Below are 23,050 nucleotides of genomic sequence, written 5' to 3'. Positions count from 1 at the left end.
AGAAAGGTCTGAAACCCCAAGAGAACTCTGACAAACTCAACACATTTCCAAATGGATGTACCTCATAATGAGTACGCCCTGAGGAGCCCATGCGCACCCGGGAGTCCTGCAGTGCTAACAATCTCCAGACCAGCACTGGCTCTCTCACATTTCCGGCAGTATAAGTTTACATGAAAGCCCTGCACTGACACTGATGAAGGCACACTCGGGGGTGTGATCGTAAAGAAAAACAACACTCAGCCTCGGGCAGAAAAAGCTGCAGAGCAGAACGCCGTTACTGTGACAACTGGAATAAATACTCAGACTGGTATTTAGGAATCGGAGAAGGTTCTATAAAGAAACATTCACGCTCATGGCATCATTCATACCTCTTATGTGCTTCACATGACCTAACCTCAACTTCGTTACCTCAGGCCACTCCGGCATTGGGAATTGTTTAGCGGTCTGGATATTGTTAATGAGAAATAATACGCACTCAACACTTCATACAAAAATCCTAAAAACCCTTCATACAAAAATCCTACATACATGCTTTTTTTCTGTGCATCGATAAATAAAGCTTCAACTGATTCCACAATACGGTGAGTTTTGAATGAAAATGGTCCCTGATGCAAAAAAAAAAAAAAACAAGGTTGGGGGCCGCTGTATTAGATCTACACTATATGGACAAACGTATTGGGACACCTGTCCTTTCCTGCCATATGTGGTTCTTCTCCAATCTGCTAGAGGCACACAATTGTACAGGACGTCTTTAGATGCAGTTTAATAAAAATTCGTGTTCACTTCAACCATTCCAGCATGGCGATTCCCCTGTGCACAAAGCGAGCTCCATGAAGATCTGCTTGACATGGTTTGGAGAGGAAGATCTTGATTGGCCTGCTATAGAGCGCTGATCTCATCCTAACTGAACACCTTTGGGATGAATGCTGACTGCACCCCAGGTCTAATCACCTACATCAGTACCTGACTTTACTAACACTCTTGTGTCTGATGAACACAAATTTGGACAAGCACACTTTAAAATCTAGCGGAACATCTTCCCAGAGAAGTGGAGGTAATTATAAGAGCAAATTGAGACTAAATGTGGAATGTGATGCTCAAAAAGCCAAACTTACGATCAGGTGTCCACAAACCTAATAAAGTGGTAATAAAGTGTATGCTGCCCAGCATGGTTTGTAATGATCTTTGTTCTGTTCTTAATGGTAACATTTAGATAAGCATTGAGTTTCATGCTTTCAGAAAATAACATGCTTTAAAAGTTTATTCAGATTCCTATGCGCTCTTATTTAGGTCATGGTCATTTTAAGATCGCGTTGTTCTAATTGTCCTATTACGTTACCCGTAGTCGGGAAGTAATCCTTCACGCATTCCAAGCGCATTGTTTTAGACGTTTATATGCATCGCGTTCTCCTCATCTGTCTTCTCCTTGCGTCTGGCATAGCATCGATGGTATGTACATTTGTCTTTGTGAGATTTTCGAAGGAATTCTGTTATTTTCGTCAATACTTTGTTTGTAAAGTAAAATCTGAGGACGGTTTGAATTTACTACAACTATGCAAATGTTAGCTCACGTGTGTCGTTTGCGATGAGTTGTGCGTTGTCTCATTGACCTGAATGTTATTTAAATGTATTTCTTCTCCTTTCTTAAAATGAGTACAAACGAAATGCAGCTGTAATAGTGCAATTAGTCTTTATTCAAGTTGAGTTAAGGTTTGATGAAGTTGGCGTTACTCTGATTTGTCATTGCCTTTTTTAATGTGTTGCAGTTTCACTTTTTCTTTGCATCTCCAATAAACCTGTGGAACTAAGAATTAATCTTCAGAGTTTTGGTGTTGGGAAAAGTTTAGCTGGCCGTCAAGATATTAAGTGAACATATCGAGGACGGCACAGTGAAACATCGACTATCAAGCAAGCGAGATAAAGCTGAGCAAGTTGGAAGCTAGCCATCATGTTGTCGTCACACGCCTCCAGTGGACGATCAGCGGTTCATACTCTACAATCAAACGCTACTGGAGCAGCGCACGCCACCGAGCTACAGGCTACAGAAGAGAGTTTGCATGGAAATACAGCAGCACAGGAGAACCTACACAGTGCATCGTTAAGGACACGCTCGCAAGTATGTTGTTCAGTGAGATCCAGTTCATCATCAGCGGGGTCAGCAGCAGTCAGAGCAAGAGCGAGAGCTGAAGCAGCAAAGACACGCCTAAGCTATGCTGAAGAGGAAGCCAATCTGAGGCTACAACAAGCTAAATTGGAAGTTTCCATAGAAATGTTAAAATATAAAAAGGAGGCTGCAGCAGCCATTGCTGAAGCAGAGACACTTGAAGCTGCTGCTGATGTAAAGAGTGACAAGCATAGTTGTGACCTGAACAAAGACTCTGTTCCTTTAGAAGCCACCCAGCGCACAAAGCAGTATGTGCTTGATCAACTAAAAGAAAAGGAGTCAGATCTTAAGTCATGTGAAAACGGTGACACACAAGCAAAGACAGCACCAGTCCCGAACCACAACGTGTCACCTTCACCACTAAAGCCTGAAGCCAGTCCCTTCTATCCGCATCAGAAAAATACTGCTCCATATCATCTTATCTCACAGCAGCCTTACATCATCACATACGAGGACAGCCACGAGCCATTCAACAGGACATCTAGAGACGTTCGTCCACATCACTTCAAGTCCACCGGTGAACATGCTTCTCCTACACACCACTTTAGAACACAAAATCACGACACCCAGCCTCCTCCGGCACACCATGCCATACAGCCAGACTCTTATGACTGCAGCTCATATAGAAATGATGGCGGCTCACACATAAATGACTTTGTCAGGTATCTAGCCCGCCGTGAGCTTGTGGCTACAGGCTTGCTTCAATTCAATGACAAACCTCAAAACTACAGAGCATGGAAGCGTTCCTTTATAACTGCCATCAGAGGCCTAAACCTGGAACCCAGTGAGGAGATGGATCTTCTGCTAAAGTGGCTCGGGAAGGAGTCAGCAGAGCATATTGAACAGATAAGAGCAATACACATCAATCGGCCAGAAGCAGGACTGGCCATGGCATGGGAAAGACTAGAGGTAACATATGGCTCAGCTGAAGCAGTAGAAAATGCCCTGTTCAAACGCATTGATAGCTTTCGAAAATATTGAACCGAGATGGACCTAAGCTGACAAAGCTGGGTGATCTACTAATGGAACTGCAGGCCGCTAAGGCTGAAGGAGACTTACCAGGCCTGGCTTTCCTTGACACGGCGAGAGGCGTAAACCCGATTGTACAGAAACTCCCGTTTCGTCTTCAGGAAAAGTGGGTGATAGCTGGCGCAGCCTATAAGCATCAAAACCAGGTGAACTATCCTCCCTTTTGTTTCTTTGTTGATTTTGTCAGGCAGCAGGCTCGCATTGCCAATGACCCAAGCTTCAGCCTCATCGCCAACACAGACATGGCCCCCAGGACAGAGAAGGTTGCGTGGAAGCCAAACAGACAGCGGGAAGTCTCTGTCCACAAAACAGAGGTATCACCCAGAGCCACATCGGACACAGGTGAGCCTTCAACAAAATCTGACGTCAGCGAAAAACTGTGTTTGTTGCATAAAAAGCCACACCCTCTCCGTAAGTGCCGGGCGTTCAGAGAGAAGCACATTGACGAGCGCAAAACACTTCTCAAAGAAAACAATGTGTGCTTTAAATGCCTGTCTTCCTCGTCTCACATAGCAAAGAATTGCAAACTCAATGTTCGGTGTTTTGAATGTAAGAGCGACAGGCACAACACCGCTTCACCCTGGACCCGCACCCTGGCAACAGGAGGCTGGCCCTGCTTCTGAGCACGGCGGGGAGGCGGATGAAGCTTCAGCGCAGTCTCAAGTCACCAATAAATGCACGAAAGTCTGCGGAGGGAACTCACAGACCGCTCCTGTTCAAAATATGCCTCGTTAAAGTGTTCCCAGCTGGCCACAGAGGAAAGGCCGTGAAACTGTATGCAGTTATGGACGAACAGAGCAATAGGTCACTGGTTCGCTCACAGTTTTTCGACATGTTCAACGACCAAAGTCCAAGTGCTCCTTACACACTGAGAACATGTGCTGGAGTGAAGCAATCAGCAGGCAGAAGGGCCAGCGGCTATGAAATGGAGTCTCTGGATGGAGCTATTCGCATCTCATTGCCAAGCCTCATAGAATGTAACGACATACCGAACAACAGAGAGGAGATTCCGACCCCTGAAGTAGCTCTGCATCATGCTCATCTAAGGTCAGTAGCACACCTCATCCCAGACATTGATCCGCAAGCCCCTATTATGCTCCTCTTAGGACGGGACATTATCAGAGTGCATAAAGTCCGCAAACAGGTGAATGGCCCTCACAACCTGCCTTACGCACAGAGGTTAGACCTGGGGTGGGTCATTGTTGGAAATGTGTGCCTAGGTAATGTTCACAGGCCGCTGACAATTAGCACGTTCCACACGAATACCACAGAGCTGCAACGGCCCACTCTCTTTGAAGCGTGCCCCAATGTGTTTCATGTGATGGAGAGGTTTAGCGACACTCAGGTCACCAGTGAACCTACAGCGTATCTTGAAGAACACCCTATCTGTGAAGTCGACCACCTTGGATGCACGGTATTCAGGCGGACCAGGGATGACAACCAGGTGGCTCCTCCATTCAAGATGCAAAGTTCATAGAGATAATGGATGAGGGACTGCAAAAAGACTCAAATAACAGTTGGGTGGCACCATTACCCTTTAAGAGCCCACGACCACGGCTGCCAGACAACAGGCCTCAGGCGCTGAAGCGTCTCATGTCTCTCAAGCGTAACTTTGAGAAAAAGCCTGAGATGAAAGACCACTTTCTCTCCTTCATGGGCAGCATGTTTGAACTCTCATGCAGAGTTAGCCCCCCCTCTCAGCCCGGATGAAGAAAGGTGGTACTTACCAATGTTCGGCGTGTATCATCCGAAGAAACCAAAAAAAATTCGTGTGGTATTCGATTCCAGTGCCCAATACGACGGCGTATCACTCAACAACGTGCTGTTAACAGGACCTGACCTTAATAACACACTACTGGGAGTGTTGATTCGGTTCAGAAGAGAGGCCATCGCCGTCACAGCTGACATAGAACAGATGTTCTATTGCTTCCGGTAAGAGAAAAGGATCGTAACTTCTTACGTTTTCTCTGGTTCGAGAATAATGACCTTTCCAAAGCCATTGCGGATTACCGCATGAACGTCCACGTCTTTGGCAACAGCCCGTCACCTGCAGTGGCTATTCATGGTCTGCACAAATCTGTACAAGGCAATGAATTCCACGTCGACCCAGATGTGCAGCACTTTGTGTTACATGACTTCTATGTCGATGATGGGCTGAAGTCTCTGCCCACAGTTCAAGCTGCTATTAGCCTGTTAAAAAGGACACAGGATGTGCTCTCCAAGTCAAATCTGAGACTTCACAAGATTGCGGCAAACAACCAGGAGGTCATGGACGCTTTTCCATCCAGTGACCATGCGAGTGACCTCAAAGACCTTGACCTTGATGCAGACGCTGCCATTGCAGCGCAGCCTCGGCTTGACTGGAATCTCAAGACAGACTGTTTCCTTTTAATGTCTCCAGTGAGACCAAGCCCTACACACGGCGGGGTGTCTTGTCCACAATCAACAGCCTCACGACCCACTGGGATTCGTTGCACCCGTCATAGTCCAAGGCAAAGCTATCCTGCGAGAGCTTACAGCGGAGAAAGGTGACTGGGACGTGCCCTTACCTCCTGCCATGGAAGATGCCTGGACGTCATGGAGAGCCTCTCTGTCTGAGCTCGCTGAGCTTTCTATCCCTAGGCGTTACACAGAAGCCTCACCATCAGCAGCGGTAAGAAGAGAGCTGTGTGTGTTCTGTGATGCGTCAGTCAAAGCTATCGGGGCTGTATGCTACCTGAAAGTGACAGACAGTAATGGCACCAACCAGATTGGATTTGTAATGGGCAAAGCAAAGCTGGCCCCGCCCTGAACACACAGTGCCGAGACTCGAACTCTGTGCAGCAGTGCTTGCTGTTGAGTTAGCAGACCTGGTCTTAGCAGAATTAGACCTACAGATTGATGCCGTAACCTACTACTCAGACAGTAAAGTAGTCCTGGGCTATATTTGCAATGAGACCAGGCGCTTTTATGTCTATGTAAGCAACCGTGTGTTACGCATCCGAAGATCCTGCCGACCAGACCAGTGGCGTTACGTGCCAACAGACCAGAACCCTGCAGATCACGCAACACGTTCTGTTCCTGCTGGACAACTGAAACACACCAACTGGTTGAGTGGCCCCAAATTTCTCTCAAGCCGGAGCCTAGCATTTCTGAGAGAACTTATGACCTTGTTGACCCGAGCTCAGACCCAGATATTCGCCCTTTGGTGTCTGCCTTAAGCACTGCAGCCTCAAACCAGCAATTGGATTCACAACGCTTTGCAAAGTTCTCTACTTGGAGGTCATTAACTCGTGCAGTCACGCGCCTTATTCACATAGCCTGTCATTTCAAGACAGTTCACAGAGAGAACAGTGCATGCAAGGGCTGGCATTACTGCAAAGCTGAATTCACAGTTGAGGAATCAGAGAAAGCGACAGTTGTGATCATTAAAGCAGTTCAACAAGAAGTCTACAGCCAAGAGATAAAGTGCATTCAGAAACATGAAAGGATGCCAAAAACAAGCCCTCTCAGAAATCTGGACCCATTCATCGACACACACGGCCTTCTCAGAGTTGGAGGCCGTCTTCATCATTCAAGTGTCGATCAGAGAGAAAAGACTCCCCTGATTATTCCTTGCCAGCATCACATCGCCACTTTACTTATCAGACACCACCACAAGCAAATCCATCATCAAGGCCGTCATTTTACAGAGGCGGTCCGTTCAGCTGGCCTTTGGATAGTCGGAGGGAAGAAAAGAGTAAGCAGCATCATTCACCAATGCATAACGTGCAGAAGGCTCAGAGCTCCACTCAGTATCCAGAAAATGGCTGATCTGCCATCTGATCGTCTTTCAACCGATCCTCCATTCTCTAGTGTGGGTCTTGATGTGTTCGGCCCATGGAACGTCTCCTCACGTAAGACCAGGGGCGGCTTCGCTCAAAGTAAAAGGTGGGCAGTGATTTTTACGTGCATGAGCATAAGAGCTGTGCACATTGAAGTCATAGAATCCCTTGACACCTCTAGCTTCATCAACGCTACGGCGCTTTCTTTCAATGCGTGGGCCGGTCAAATACATTCGTTCCGACCGTGGCACGAACTTCATAGGTGCCTGTAAGGAACTCAAGATAGCCTCAAACATTGACAGCACTGCCGTAAAGACTTACCTCTCAGACAAGGGCTGCATCTGGTCTTTAACCCCCATGCATCTCATTGGGGTGGTTCATGGGAGAGAATGATAGGGCTGGCAAGGAGGATTCTGGATGCAATGTTCCTCCAGCTGAAAGACAAGCTCACCCACGAAGTGCTGGTGACTTTCATGGCAGAAGTCGCTGCTATCATCAACGCCAGACCACTTGTTCCAGTGACAATGGACCCTGAGGACTCGTTTATACTCACGCCAGCTGCTCTTCTCACACAAAAGACAAGCAGTGTGCCTGCTCCTGCTGGTGAGTTTGGAGTCACAGACCTCTACAAGTCCCAGTGGCGGCAGGTTCAACACCTGTCCAACACCTTCTGGGACCGCTGGAGGAAACAATTCCTCCCAACATTGCAGGCCCGCAAGAAATGGCAGTCTACTCAGCCGAACATTCAGCCTGGGCGTTGTTCTCCTTAAGGACAGCCAAGCACCTAGGAATGAATGGCCTCTCGGACTGATCACACAGGCCTTCCCTAGCAAGGATGGGAAAGTGCGCCAGGTTGAGGTAAAATCTTCAAACCAGGCGGTCTGGCCTCTTTCTCCGGCCGGTCAATGAAATTGTTCTCCTTCTACCTCCAGAGGCACAGTAGATGGACTGGTTAAAAAAAAAAAAAAAAAAAACTGTGCATGGACTGTGGGTGACGTGTGTTCACGTCAGACGGGGAGTGTTCTGTTCTTAATGGTAACATTTAGATAAGCATTGAGTTTCATGCTTTCAGAAAATAACATGCTTTAAACGTTTATTCAGATTCCTATGCGCTCTTATTTAGGTCATGGTCATTTTAAGATCGCGTTGTTCTAATTGTCCTATTACGTTACCCGTAGTCGGGAAGTAATCCTTCACGCATTCCAAGCGCATTGTTTTAGACGTTTATATGCATCGCGTTCTCCTCATCTGTCTTCTCCTTGCGTCTGGCATAGCATCGATGGTATGTACATTTGTCTTTGTGAGATTTTCTGAAGGAATTCTGTTATTTTCGTCAATACTTTGTTTGTAAAGTAAAATCTGAGGACGGTTTGAATTTACTACAACTATGCAAATGTTAGCTCACGTGTGTCGTTTGCGATGAGTTGTGCGTTGTCTCATTGTCCTGAATGTTATTTAAATGTATTTCTTCTCCTTTCTTAAAATGAGTACAAACGAAATGCAGCTGTAATAGTGCAATTAGTCTTTATTCAAGTTGAGTTAAGGTTTGATGAAGTTGGCGTTACTCTGATTTGTCATTGCCTTTTTTAATGTGTTGCAGTTTCACTTTTTCTTTGCATCTCCAATAAACCTGTGGAACTAAGAATTAATCTTCAGAGTTTTGGTGTTGGGAAAAGTTTAGCTGGCCGTCAAGATATTAAGTGAACATATCGAGGACGGCACAATCTTATTAGATTGCTGAAATCTCACTGGTCTAAATGGTGTGGAATCTTCAAAAGAGAAGACCTTAAAAACTCTTCTTTCTCTTGCTTGTAGCTAATACTTGCAGCAATATAAAAAGCTACACTTGTCACTTTGCTGAGAAACTGCAGGACATCCAGCAGATGCCGGAAGACTTTACAGCGTTACCTCTGCTGCACTAGAAAACTTCTTCTATAAAAGTTAAATAAACATCTCATTACAGAAACCTGCACCTTATCACCAATCCATTTTTATTCCCAAAACAGTAAATAAACTCTGCTTGACTTGCGCTTGCCCGTGTTGCTCGAATTTCAACATTCAGCCAGGATTTTAACGTTTCAAGATCCTCATGCACATAAAACACATACTGTGGGCACAGAGCGGGTAACCAAATTAAAACACTGGCACTGGGTCACGTTGCTCATAGTCAGCCAAAGATACCTCGGCCTTCATTTACCAGAGTTGTTGACCGGATATCGCCGATTTCACAATTTGTCATTATGTAAGAACGATGTTATGTTATTTATTTATTTTTTTTGCGATGTAACACTTCGGGTGTACCGATGCAAGCCATCCAGAAAGTGGCATTCTGTAGAACTGATGATGCTGTGATTATAAACGCATGGCTGCGGGCCGTCTGAATTCCCGTTAGGGCGCAGCAGCTAATTGCTGGCTTTTCGTTTTTTTAAACAAACAAATGCCTGGGGCCTCTTGTGCCTGTTTTCATGTCGGGGTAGAAACAGGAAATCTGTGGGAAACAGGGAGAACTTTTGTCTGATGGAAATCTACAGCAGCCTCATTAGCCCGGTTTGGCAGACATTTGGGTTTGTCCTGGGTATTACAACACAATACATGGACATGTTGGTCCAAGTTCGCTGCAACTAAACTGTCGAGCAACAAATCCGGAGTAAATTAATGTCAATAATGAGCTCTACTGTAAAGAGGGTTTATCTGGTTTCCTCCTGCCAGCACATGGGGACGGGGGGCACTTTTAATATGATACTCTTAGAAGAGGAGAGTCGTAAAGGCTCGGAAGATCTCTTGGCGAAACAGCATGGGGCTAAAAGGATAAACCAGAAGCCAATAAATCACTTTCTTTTCCTCGAATAAGGAACATTATTTGCTACTTACGTTTCAAGTGAAAGGTAAATGGAGTATTTACTCAGGTAAGAACCTTGAGAGGAACCAGATTCAAAAAGAAACCCATCCTCATAATGTCCATTCATAATAGTTTAGGTGTACTGTTCCGTGAACTGTTCGCTTAAATGCAACTGTTCATGCCAATTGAAGTTCTTATAAAGTTTAGATAATATGCTCAATAACCTCTAAATTCTGGCATCAGCAAACCTTAAAAGCATGCAATTAAAGATTTTTTTAGATTTTACTTCATTCTGGAGATTGACTGAAGAAGTATAAGATTTAATTTGGACTGTAATTATTATAATCAGTCTCCTACAATGGCTTAGAATTTCAATTAGCAATAACAGCTACACATTTATGCGCCCATTAGTGAACAGTTCACTGAACAGTCCACCTGTACAATTACAAAACTATAATGAATAGACATTCGCCTCCCAGTTCCTCCCAGATGAGAATGGGTTCCTATTTGAGTCTGGTTCCTCTCAAGGTTTCTTCTTCATGTTATTTGCTATTTTTAACACTGGTTTACACATTAGTGATTATTCAGTTCACAAACACAAAGTGTGGATCCTGTGGATGGTAATTATTGAGTCATATTCGCTCGACACTAAAACTCTTCTCATTTACAGGCTTTTAGAAGCTCCATATACGGTATCATGCTAATGAGTCATATAAAAGTCAAAAGAGTCAGTTCTTATTGGTTATTCTCTGAATTCTGTAGAATTTCCCTGGAAAGTCACATGCCTTCGAGCAATTTGCATACCGAAACTCTTCTTGTTTATGACCTCACAAAAGTTGCAGGTCACTATTGGAGAATATAGTTTTGAAAATCATCTTCTCGGTTTTCTTGCAAGGATACGCCGCAGTTTCTAATGAGGTTTGTGGAGACTTTGAGACTTTCTGATTTTAACATTTTAAATTTTACATTCCTAACCTATTTAAAGCTGCTTTGGGACAATCTACATTGTAAAAAGTGCTAAACATATAAAATTACATTGAACTGGTCAAAAAGTATTGATTAACACCAGAGCTAAAGTTCTACTTCTACTGGTTCTAACTTCCGCATGACCGCATAACAACCCCGTTACTTCATTCTCTTCATGGTCTGAGAAAAAGGTTAAAGGTCACTGCTTCCTATTAAGTTCACAAACACACAGCGTGGATGGTGTGAATGGCGTTAATGAGCCGTATTTGCTTTTACAGGCGCCATCATCCTTACCTCATGATGGTGTTAGATGTGACCTTTATAGGAAATTGTGTTTTTTTAGGGCAGAGAACACACACACACACACACACACACACACACACACACACACACACACACAAACTCTGCTATAAAGAAGACAAAGAAGTTCTTCAGATGAGTGAGATCTTTATCTCAGCAGAAGAACGATCTGTCCAGGCGTTCCTGTGTTTGAACAGCTGAGAGCTGAGGCACCAGATCACACAAACTCTTCACTCGATGCATAATGCACTAGCACATACATCAGGTCTGTTTGAACAATAGGTTCGGAGAAAATGTTTTGTTTCTTAGTTGTAATCAGTCTCTGTGGTAAAACTGTACTGCAGCTGTGTACAAGCCAAATGAGAAATTCTACAAACTTTAATCTGCATCCAAACGGCTGCCAGGAGTGGAAAAAAGTTTCTCCTACAGGATTGTGTCTGCCCAGAGAACACAGGAATTGTTTGACAAAGACCTGTAGGTGATGAAAGCTGCCCGTTCTTTCACTACGTCACGCATGGAGGAGTTTAAACGATAATGTTATGCTGATTACACCGAGACCTCACACTCGGCTAGCAACAGCTGGGAAGAACCGTCTTCAAAACAGTTTTCATGCAGTAGCACAAACGTCTTTAAGGTCTCTGATTGGCCAGAAGAACACTAATTGGTCAGAACACCATCTGCAGCAAAAGTTATTTCTTATGTGGGGCCGCGTCGGTCTATTACAGAAAATTACTTGGGCCAGAGGGACCACCAGTCTAATTGTGGAGATTTTATTATGATTTTAGATTTTCTGCTGCACCATACAGACAAGAGATATATCACCTATTAAAACTTCATTATTACAACTTTTTTCATATTCATTGCTATTGAAATCAAAACATTGATGTTGGTGGGCGAATCTAACAAATTATTATGCTACGTTAATACCTAGAGGTGAAATGATAGTCGATTTTTTTTTATTCTAAATTGCACGCAGTCTCACGTGTAAAAAAAAATTAAGAAAACAGCACGTGCCGTCAGTGATTTGCCTCTAGTGGCCGCTCTTGACAGCGAACTGAAAGCCGGAAAAACTATCTGTATGGATTTTGCCTATAATCAGTGCCTTGACCTCTATTAATAACTAATGGGAAAAATATTTTTAAACTTCATTGTCAAATACAGATACGAGTAAAACATATATTTAAAAATTACGTCCCTGACATTGTTCATAAGGCCGTTCCAAATGTGGGGGCCGTAGTTTGGGAACCCCAGTAGTAAATTATATTTTCCATAGTAACACATAATTTTGATGATAGTAATGGTTTTTAGGAAACATGAACACATCTGAAATCCATATTCTGTGTATCACAACAAAACCACAGCAAAAAAAAAAAAGATGAATCACCATATGTGTCTGCTTTTATTTTCTCACAAAGCAGGGGATGTAGGTGCTCAGTAGGTGGCCTGATGTGACCCTTATGACCTCTGACCTGAACCTTACCTTCCAGCACGCTGCTAATGATGGCCTGGGTGTGCTGGACCAGGAGCTCTGGCTTGGCGATGGCGGCCAGGCTCAGGTAGCTGGACATGTTGCGGCTCAGCTCGCGATTCCCCTGCTGCAGAAAGCGCATGGCCACAGGGATGGCCAGGGCCATCATCGGCGCTCGGTTATAGTTCTGTATAGACACACACACACACACACACACACACACACACACACACACACACACACACACACACACACACAAAATGTTGTAATTTAATATGAAGTGTTCTGGCGCCCCCTAGGTGACATAGAGAACATGACAACTATTTATTTTACTTATTTGTATCAAATATTTAAAATAAGTAAGAAAAAAGTCCTCTTTTAGTATTTTTTTCTTAAATCCTGCATATAAAGTTAATACTTGCTTAATTTTCCTTTTTTTTTATCATTAATTGAGACACAATGCTTAACTAAAGATACATATTGCATAAGTACAAAATATGTCCAAAAGTCCAGCCATATGTGATTTGTCCCCACACAAAGTTGGACACAGTTTATTCGAATGTCTTTGAATGCAGTTGCATGAAATTTTCCCGTCACATGAACTAGGAGACCCAAACCTTCTCCAGCACGACAATACACAAAAGCCCTGTGCACAAAGCCGGCTCCATGAAGATCTGCTTCACGTTCCGAGATATGGAGTCTTAGTCTATCACTGAAATACTGTACTTGAGGCAGAGACAAACTCTTAATGGGACAACAGTATAACACATTATACACACATTTACACACACACACACACACACACACACACTCACACCTATAGAGCAATTCAGTGCAGCATTTTTACATGTAAACTTTTTTTTTCTCTTTTTTTCAAACTATTATAATCTGTCAGTCCAGAAAGTGTCTTTTACTTAAATATTTCTTCCAATAACTTTTAATTTAGTTGAAATATTCAGTTGTGGATGAAGATTTGACTCGTTTGAAAGCTAGAACTGATTTTCTGTCTCAGACTTTTACCTTAAAAAAGCTTTTTTTTTTTTTTAAATAGTTACCAAGCAACAATAAGAATAAGCGTGAGCATGGTTTATTTGCCATCAGTAGAGCTCTGTATACACACACACACACATTTTGGAAATTATTATTTCAGTCACTCGTCTCAACAAAGTACCAAAGAAGCTCAGCCGCATATTCTACGGCATGCTGTAAAATCAGTTCTCATTATTGGTTATTTTCTTGATTCTGTGGAATTTCACTACAATATCACATATGCGTTAATGCAATTTGCATACTGAAACATGATTGGCTCTTCTGTTTTATGACCTCACAACATTAGGTTGTTACTATCATGTATTCGTTTTGTATAAAGTTTTCCATAACGACCTTTCTTAAGAGGATACAGAATCTCAACTGTAGTCAGTTTATAATGATGTCAATGGTGACCTTTGAGACTTCACGAGTCTTTACGAGATCGTGTGAGTCTTTATGAGGCTGTGTGAGCCAGCCTGAGCATCACCAAATACAAATCTGCACTGGTCAGCTCTTATATGAGGAGGAAAGCGAGTGTATGGGGGTCATTATTGCGTTCCCAAAGCATTATTATTTGGATTTGACAATAAAAAAAACACAATATTTAGTTTCTCTTGACTCAAGAGAGCAAGCCTCATAAATCCACAAATTACAATATAAACCAAAACTTGATCCTAGGCGTTTTCCGTATTGTAAACACTATGGCTAAACTGTAAGTATTGGCACCTCTGCTTGTGTGCAGTATATAAGTGCTGACCTGTAGGATGCAGCTGGTGATGTCGGAGGCGATCTTGGAGTGTGGCGTGTCCTCGTCTTTGCCCTGTGGCTGCAGGTTGTGCTCCAGACACGACTCCCAAAGAGCCACGAGCGCCGGGCCGTGCCGCTCCATCGAGCTGGTCTCCCGGATAGCCGTGGTGATGCGAGTGATGCAGATTTCCACCACTGCCTGGTCGTTGTCATTATTCACATAATCCTGCAACCAGACCGTAAACACGGAGAGAAAATACAAAGGTCAACCTGTGGTGAGCCATCAGGGCCAGAAAGACCTTCTCTTCTGACCTAAACTCCATCAGCATCACTGACTTACATTTTTACATATTTTTCTCTTTATTTTAAAGCTTTTCTCTCGGTTGCGCTGCTCCTCGAAGTGTAAATCAAGGTTGGATATTCTATTCAATCAGATTTCAGCTCAAGCCTTCAGAATCAGTACTGCAGGCACCTTTAACATAAAAATCCAAGATGCTTGAAGCTGTTGCTGTAACCAATCAGATTCGAGTTGAGACACAGAGGCCATCTAGCAGGGCGTCTAATATTATCTGCATTTTCACGTCCTGTGAATGGACGGGCAGAGAGAGCGCTAGTCAGAGCTCGCAAACCGAATCTGTAGCACGAGCTCACGTATATTCATGTGGATTTAATTGCTGTTTTCTCTGGACGGACTTTAAAAAAAAGCTGGACATTGTAAGAAAACTTTTGGCCAAAACAATTTAATACATTAAAGCATTTTCATGAAAAATAATTATTCTGTGTTTTTTTTCCCATGGAATTTGTACAAAAACGCACAATTTGCCTTTATTTTAGATCCCCAGGAAAATGAAGAACAAATGTACAGAAAAACCCGGGGTGATGTGATGAGCTGAATATCGACGCTTCTGCTGGAGATGATGTATGTGGAGGTGTGTGTGTGTGTGTGTGTGTGTGTGTGTGTGATGAGGTGAATATCGATGCTTCTGCTGGAGATGATGTATGTGAAGGTGCAGTTGTGGCTCCAGTGAAAGGAGACGTGTTGAATTGTGTTCATTGGGTTTCTTGCTTTAGTGATGACTTTCATTCTGACTGTATGAGATCCTGTGTGTGGTGCAGTGCTCTGTTTTACTGCACTTCTCTCTAACATTGATGCTTTCTAGACTTGTGGCATCATGATGGCATTAACAGGTGGATTGATTCAGGTAGGACACCTGCTACTAGTTACACTTCAGGTCAATACCAAAATGCATATCATTGCTGTCTACCTGTTCCATGCAACGACAATAAAGCTGTCTTTTGCATACTTGCATCTCATCCATCTCATCTTTCATCTTCTTGCTCCACATCTCCACAAACGATTGTGCATACGAGTGTATTATGTACCCTTTTATGTTTAGTTGTACCATATTCTATATTTCCAGATAAAACATGTACATTAGGATGTGCTGTTGATGGTATGAGTTCACCACTGAACTTTCCAGCTCGTGTTCACTCACAGGATGGCAGGAGATGGCCTTGATCTCCTCCAGAGCCTGGGACAGATAGTCCTCAATCTCAGCATCATCCAGAGAGAAAAGGTCTCCTGCTCGGGACAGGTCCCTCTGACCCAGAACTAGCTGGAAGAGCTGGTGCATGCTGGGATACGCTCAGGCCTGACCGGACCGCCACCTGCACCCTGTAGTGTTACTGTGGGGACCTGACATGCTCCTGGAGAAGGATGAGGAGGAGTGTGTAGACACATCAGCCATGGAAGTCAGAGTCTGAGAGAGAGAGAGAGAGAGAGAGAGAGAGAGAGAGAGAGAGAGAAAGATTTGTATTGCATGTGCAATTCATTGTTGAAAAGATATTTAAAACACTTCCAGCTCAGCAGAACACAACCTAAATAATCAAATCTTTAAATATATTACAAAATGTACAACAAATGTAATGGGACATCTTAGTTTTCCAGTTATATAAATGTATATATAAATATATATACAGTGGTGTGAAAAAGTGTTTGCCCCCTTCCTATATATATATATATATATATATATATATATATATATATATATATATATATATATATATATATATTTTGCATGTTTGTCACACTTTTATGTTTCAGATCATCAAACTAATTTAAATATTATTAAAAGAGAACACAAATGAACACAGCATGCAGTTTTTAAATGAATGTTTTTATTATCGAGTGCAAACTAAATCCAAAACTACATGGGCCTGTGTGAAAAAGTGTTTGCCCCCCTGTTAAAACTGTGCTTTATCACACCTGAGTTAAATTTTTCTCCCCCACACCCAGTCCTGATTACTGCCACACCTGTTCACAATCAAGACATCTCTTAAACATGACCTTCCTGACAAAGTGAAGTAGACCAAAAGATCCTCAAAAGGATCTGACGTGAGATTGAGATGGTTTGGACATTTCAGGAGGAGGGACATGGGGTATATCAGTAGGAGAATGCTGACGATGGAGCCACCAGGAAGGAAGAAAGACCAAGGAGGAGGTTTATGGATGTGGTGAGGAAGGACTTGAAAGAGGGCGATGTAGAGGACAGGGGGGTATGGAGATGGATGATCTGCTGTGGCGCCCCCTAATGGGAGCAGCTGCAAGTAATGTCTTCATTTGAATAAATAATTGTCGACAATACGCATGTGTGTGTGATCTTGATTTGAATAGTAATCATGTTTTTATTTTGAATGCTTTGTATCATTTTAAGACAGAATATATAATGACGATTGTTAAATTAATTGGAAATCTCTCGTTCTCTGGTTTTAAGGTCTTTTTCACACAAATTAAGATTAAGAAGAAAAATTAACATTCTAGTATTAAGATAATGAGACTAAATCGTCTACTTGGAATAAGTGTTTTAATGCGTATTTTAAGACATTTTGTTCCGAAGCCTAGATATTGTTTTCTTATTTCAAGAAATCTTACCAAGTGTAACATTATCGTCCTGCCCTGGCAGATCATTTGACTTGTTCTGGTCTGTATCTTCTTAAACCATGCATTTATTTTGGATATTTTGTATTGCCAAATTAGTATTACATTTTTAAATCAACTAGCTGTGATGATGTCACTCTCAATGCTCTCAATCATGGAGTCTATAAGTAACCTGATCCCACAGCAGGAGAAGCCCGAATGACCGAGCGAACCCTCACACCGTGAACGAGGCATGCTGGAGAGCGCAGCTGCACTTTACTCGTCTCTTGTGCACGCATTCCAGAGCTCGGCATCGCTGAGACACCCGAGAGACGAACTCACAGTGGCACAGAGCAGTGTGATCAGAGTGCAAGAGCAGTGCAGGAAGCCTCGTCCTGATGGATTCATAGCAACAGAGGTCTGAGCACAGTCAGCGTGGTGGGTTTGGATCAGTTTTTCCACTGTGAAAAGTACACACACACACACACACACACACACACACACACACACACACACACACACAAGAACTGCAAAGTGTTTTAAGGGTTTCAGCAATCCACCCAGCTACAATTAATCTCCAGGTTACGCCTCAGCTATTTCAAGAATGCAACACACACACACACACACACACACACACTGTTAAGTGCATGGATTCTCAAGCTGCCTCTAGTCAATACTTAACCATGCAGACCTGCACACGGCCAGTGAATGAACAAAGTAAAGGGGTAAAGACAAGAAAGAAAGAACGAGAGAGAGAGAGAGAGAGAGAGAGAGAGAGAGAGAGAGAGAGAGAGAGAGAGAGAGAGAGGAAACACTGAGGCTTTTGTATATCTGTGCCCTCTCATACCTCTGTAACTAGCACCTGCTCAATACACTGCTCATAGAGGCAGGTAGGTATGCCACCCCCACAACACAAACACACACACACACACACACACACACACACACACACACACACACACATATGCAAAACAGAGTAGATTCCCCACAAAGAGGTGTTTAAAAAAACACAAATCCTTTTACTTGTGTACTTGTGGGAACTGGTAGTCAGAAAAGTGTAGTCCATATGAACTGGTTCTCTGATATTAGACGGCATTAATATATGTATCATATAATATTGGTGAAATATTATAATTTAAATAATCCGCAGAAATAAAAATGAAGAAAATGAAAAAAAATCTACTACAGTAGTCCATCCCACTGCTGAATTCTCCATTCTGACTGGTCAATGGTTGTTCATTCAGTTTTTTATAACAGACAAATCTGAACTCCTACAAGTCCACAGATTAATTTTTATAATCCATGATGTCCTGAGGTTTCTTCAGTTCCTTGCTCAAATCTTTAGTTCCTAAACTTATTTACCTGTCATCAGGTTTAATGCCATGATTGACAGAGTACACTGATCAGGCAGAACATTATGACCACCTGCCTAATATTGTGTTGGTCCTCTTTTAGCAGTTCTTCAGCAGTTTGAGCTCCAGGATCAGACCACACGGATCAGCCTTCGCTCCTTACGTGCATCAATGAGCCTCCTATTGTTGTGGTATAAGAGGAGTAAAAAACTTCAGGACATGTGGTTATAGAGATATAATCAGAGTGGAAGCAGGAACTTCATTACACTATAAGGTCATTGATAGTTCTCCTAAAACAGCAGGACATGAGATGTTCATTCCGTGCGTGAGATACAATGTGACTATGGTGGTTGTTGTATGTAAGGTGAAGGTGTGTGACACACCAGTTAATAGCCTGTAGGGTTGTTTTAGGGTTTGAAGATTTAATATTGAATATTTCTACTGGAATTTTGCACAACGCAAACATCAACTTTCTGAGATACAAACCAATTTATATGTGACTTTTATAAAAACAAATCTCAAATTATTGATAAAAATGATTAAGAGAATGAAAGAAAAAGAGATGAGACTCTCAGTGGATCTCAAACTATTCCTTTGTGTTACTTATTCTCTATTTATTTCTCTCCAAGGACTTGACTTTCACATGACTGCCTGAACTGACCCAGATACAAGATAGTGGCCCTATCAGACATGTTCTTCAATTCTGTGTGTGTGTGTGTGTGTGTGTGTGTGTGTGTGTGTGTGTGTGTGTGTTCAAAAATACACTGGCTGAAAATAAAATGATATTAAATAAATAAATGAATGTATAATGGTAAAGTGTGCACTTCTGAGTAAAAGGGCTTAACATCTAAAGAGACTTCATCAGTCACTGACCAATCACAGATCCCCATTGTTCACAACAGCCAATCACAGATCCCCATTGTTCACAACAGCCAATCACAGATCCCCATTGTTCACAACAGCCAATCACTGATCCCCATTGTTCACAACAGCCAATCACTGATCCCCATTGTTCACAACAGCCAATCACAGATCCCCATTGTTCACAACAGTCAATCACAGATCCCCATTGTTCACAACAGCTAATCACTGATCTCCATTGCTCCCAACAGCCAATCACGGATCCCTATTGTTCACAACAGCCAATCACTGATCCCAATTGTTCACAACAGCCAATCACTGATCCCAATTGTTCACAACAGCCAATCACTGATCCACATTCTTCACAACAGCCAATCACTGATCCCCATTCTTCACAACAGCCAATCACTGATCTCCATTTTTCCCAAACATCTAACAATGATCACTAAACTGTCCTATTCTACAGTAAAGTGTGTGTGAAAAGTCAGGAACAGTTGAGAGATGTTCCAGCACTGATACATACAGACTCATATTAAACCGGACCCAACCTGTGCCATGTGGCCCTAGAATTAATATACAATTTACACCCAAATCCGACCTGCACCCCAAATCACTTTCTCACAACAAATAGTTTTTTAAAAAACAAAGTGACTTTTTAAAAGAGTTTGCAGAAAGTTTTGCTCAAATCTTTTTACACAAACGTGTCCTTAATGGGCATCGGTGGTTTCAGTGCCACTTCTACTTCAATCTTTTTCTGCTTTATCTCATGTGCACTAGCTAACCAGCTTCCTTCATTCCACACACACTCTCAAGGTCTGTCTTTTGTCTGCCATGTTGTGACACAACAAGTCGCGTTATTTTAAAAATATCTACATATATTTAATTAAAAACCCGAACCTGCCCTGAAGCTATTTGTGAATAATTTACCCAAACCAGACCCAAAAACTGGGATCTTTAAACACCCCTGTATTCGATCTCATTTCAATACGATTTTTTTATTAAAAAATTATTATTATGCTAAATTGTTTACATTTTCATCAGGTCACATGTAACACTTTTCTATGCAAACAATCCTAAGGATCTCTGAATATGCAAATAGATCTATGACATCATCAAACACTTTTCTAAACACCCATCAACCAGCACTACTTTCCCCTAAACCGAGCAGATGATGTTCCACAGTGTGTTTGTAGAAAGAAGTGATGGGATTTCAGGACTGCAGGAACTGTACAGGAGCTGTACAGGAGCTTGATTTGGATTGAGGTGAACTCTCAGTGTTGAGATGTTCAGGCTTCATCTCAAACCAGGAGATGTTGAATATCTAGTGCTGGTTTATGGTGGTGATTTAGGACTGAGCCGAGAGTTTCTTCAGCTCACCCTCAAAAGCATGAACATTGTAACAAACAAAAGCACATAAAAGCAAACAAGCAGGTGAAGGACAAAGGCTTTACACTGTCCACATGTTTATAATGAAAAGCTGTAAAATCACTTACCTCCTTTTTTTCCGTGAACGACAAAAGAGTAATCTTTTTTTCTTTATTTTTATATCCCTCCAAACGCCGCACAGCTCAGGATTTTAACTTCTACAGTCCCAGCGCAGGTTCAGTTTTGTGGGCAATGCGATGTGAAGTGGGTTTACTGCGCCCCCGTGTGGGCGCTTTCTGTAGTACAGCTTTCAACAGGTGTAAATAACGAACCTCCATTCACACGCATCTACTACCAATTAAACGCCACTTATTACATTTTCAATCCGATACTATGTACTTTTATTACCGGTATTGGCGATACCGATACCAATACCAATATCAGTATTTTTAAAAGCTATTATTATTAATTTAAATAGTCAATATATTGGATTTTTTGTTCCATTCATGAAAATAACATGTTTTTAAACATGTCAAGCAAAATATAATTTGTCTGGTAAACAATATTCAAATGGTCCCATGATGTTCCAGCTTTCTTTTCCATTTATAGCTTTTTGTAAAGAAACAGGCGTGAATGTTTTTTTTTTCCCCTTGTGTCTGTTTGTTTTTTATTGATCAAATCACCTACTTCTGAATGATCTGTGGAGATCAAATCACCTACTTCTGAAGTTCTGTGGAGTCCAAATTTTACCTTATTTTCTAACAGAAGAACTTGTAAGAAGCGTAAGAAGGAGAACAGAAGAGAAGATGTGATCAGACTCCCTCAACACCACAGCCCCACTTAAAGGTGGAAGCTTAATGGTTTGATTTGGAGTAGGGAAGATTCCAGAATGTGAAAGGAATCCTGATCCAATATGGCTCCCATTCCACTCTTCAATACCGTGCGGTTTCGTCTCATTGGAACCAAATTCACAGATGAGCTCTGGAACGACCCAGTTACGGCTCCTAAATCGTATTGAACTGCTCTGGGAGGAGCTGGATCACAAGTAAGAAATCTCCAACTAGTGAAGAACATCTTTGGCAAGTTTTGCAAGAGCCACAGTAAAGTATATCAGTTGAATGTTTGGAGAAATGAATGGTGAGCGTGTAAAGCTGTTCTTCATGCTAAGGGAGGATTTTTCACTGAAAATATAGTGGAACATCTGGACATTTATAGATTTGTTTGGTGAATGGACATTTTCATATTTTTATAGTTTGTTTTATAGAAACTAAAGGAACATGCACGTGTCTCTAAAAAACATGATCTACGTACTTGGTTTTGATTTTTGTTAAGAAATAAGTGTTCAGTATGACCTCTAGTGGCCAGATGTAGAATAGCATTTAGAACATGTAGGGCAATTTAATAGCCGTATTTGTCACATATACATTATAGCACAGTAAAATTTAGATTTTTTTTTTCACACATCCCAGCTTGTTCAGAACCTTTATCAAATATATATTTACCTTCTCTGCTCCTGAGGCACCATATCATCAACAACCTTACACTTTAAACCCCTATTTTACACCAAGCCCTGATTACTATACACCAGCTGTGCTCTGTGATGGGAAATAATGATCATTATGTGCTTTAAGAACATTGCTCAAGGGCTTAACAGTTGCTGGTTGGTGGAGAGAAGTAAACCGTACAGCTGCACTGTGAATGCTTTTGCAGATGATCATGTGATTATACTTTAATCTTTTCGGGTGCTGCAGGATTTCTCACTTCTGTCTACCATAAAGGTCTTGATCTATTTTGTGAAGCACAGTTGAGCAGCTCCACATTGTCCTCCAAGTCAAACTAATTTCACACATGCCTGCACATACAAATGTCCTGTTTGGTCAGATGATACTGTTAGAGAAGCTGCAAATAATTTATATTCTCATCATTCAGGAATACTAAATATAAATCTTCCTCTCTTTGGTTGTCACTGAACTCTGCATATCATAATACAGAACCCAGTTAACATTCAACATGTTCAGCCACTAGGGGGAGCTGTTCACCGCTAAATACGACAGAAAAAGGCTTTTATTTGTCAAATCAGCACAGTGAAAAGCGCAGGGTCAGACATGATACAGTGCCCCTGGAGCACTGTGGGTTAAGGGCCCTGCTTAAAGGGCCAAATAATATCAGATTGGCGGTGCTGGGGCTTCAAGGATTACATTTGTGTGTGT

General features: G+C 42.2%; 1 protein-coding gene across 8 annotated transcripts in view; it reads right to left on the bottom strand.

Moving 5' to 3' along the window:
- veph1 (ventricular zone expressed PH domain-containing 1) overlaps window positions 1–21,118 on the bottom strand; it is a 123,059-nt gene extending 101,941 nt beyond the window's left edge. For all 8 annotated transcript variants that reach the window (XM_046864286.1, XM_046864282.1, XM_046864283.1 and 5 more), the window contains exons 1-4: window positions 20,969–21,118; window positions 15,842–16,105; window positions 14,356–14,571; window positions 12,582–12,756 (exon numbers count right to left, since the gene is read on the bottom strand). In XM_046864286.1, coding sequence (XP_046720242.1) covers window positions 12,582–12,756; window positions 14,356–14,571; window positions 15,842–15,979 — 529 coding nt within the window. In that variant the 5' untranslated portion in view covers window positions 15,980–16,105; window positions 20,969–21,118. The remainder of the gene's footprint in view (window positions 1–12,581; window positions 12,757–14,355; window positions 14,572–15,841; window positions 16,106–20,968) is intronic.
- Window positions 21,119–23,050: the final 1,932 nt, after the last annotated feature.

Source organism: Silurus meridionalis, chromosome 13, assembly GCF_014805685.1.
Source record: "Silurus meridionalis isolate SWU-2019-XX chromosome 13, ASM1480568v1, whole genome shotgun sequence".
NCBI lineage: Eukaryota > Metazoa > Chordata > Actinopteri > Siluriformes > Siluridae > Silurus > Silurus meridionalis.
Note: the sequence above shows the minus strand (reverse complement) of the source record. Positions and strands in the feature narration are given on the sequence as shown.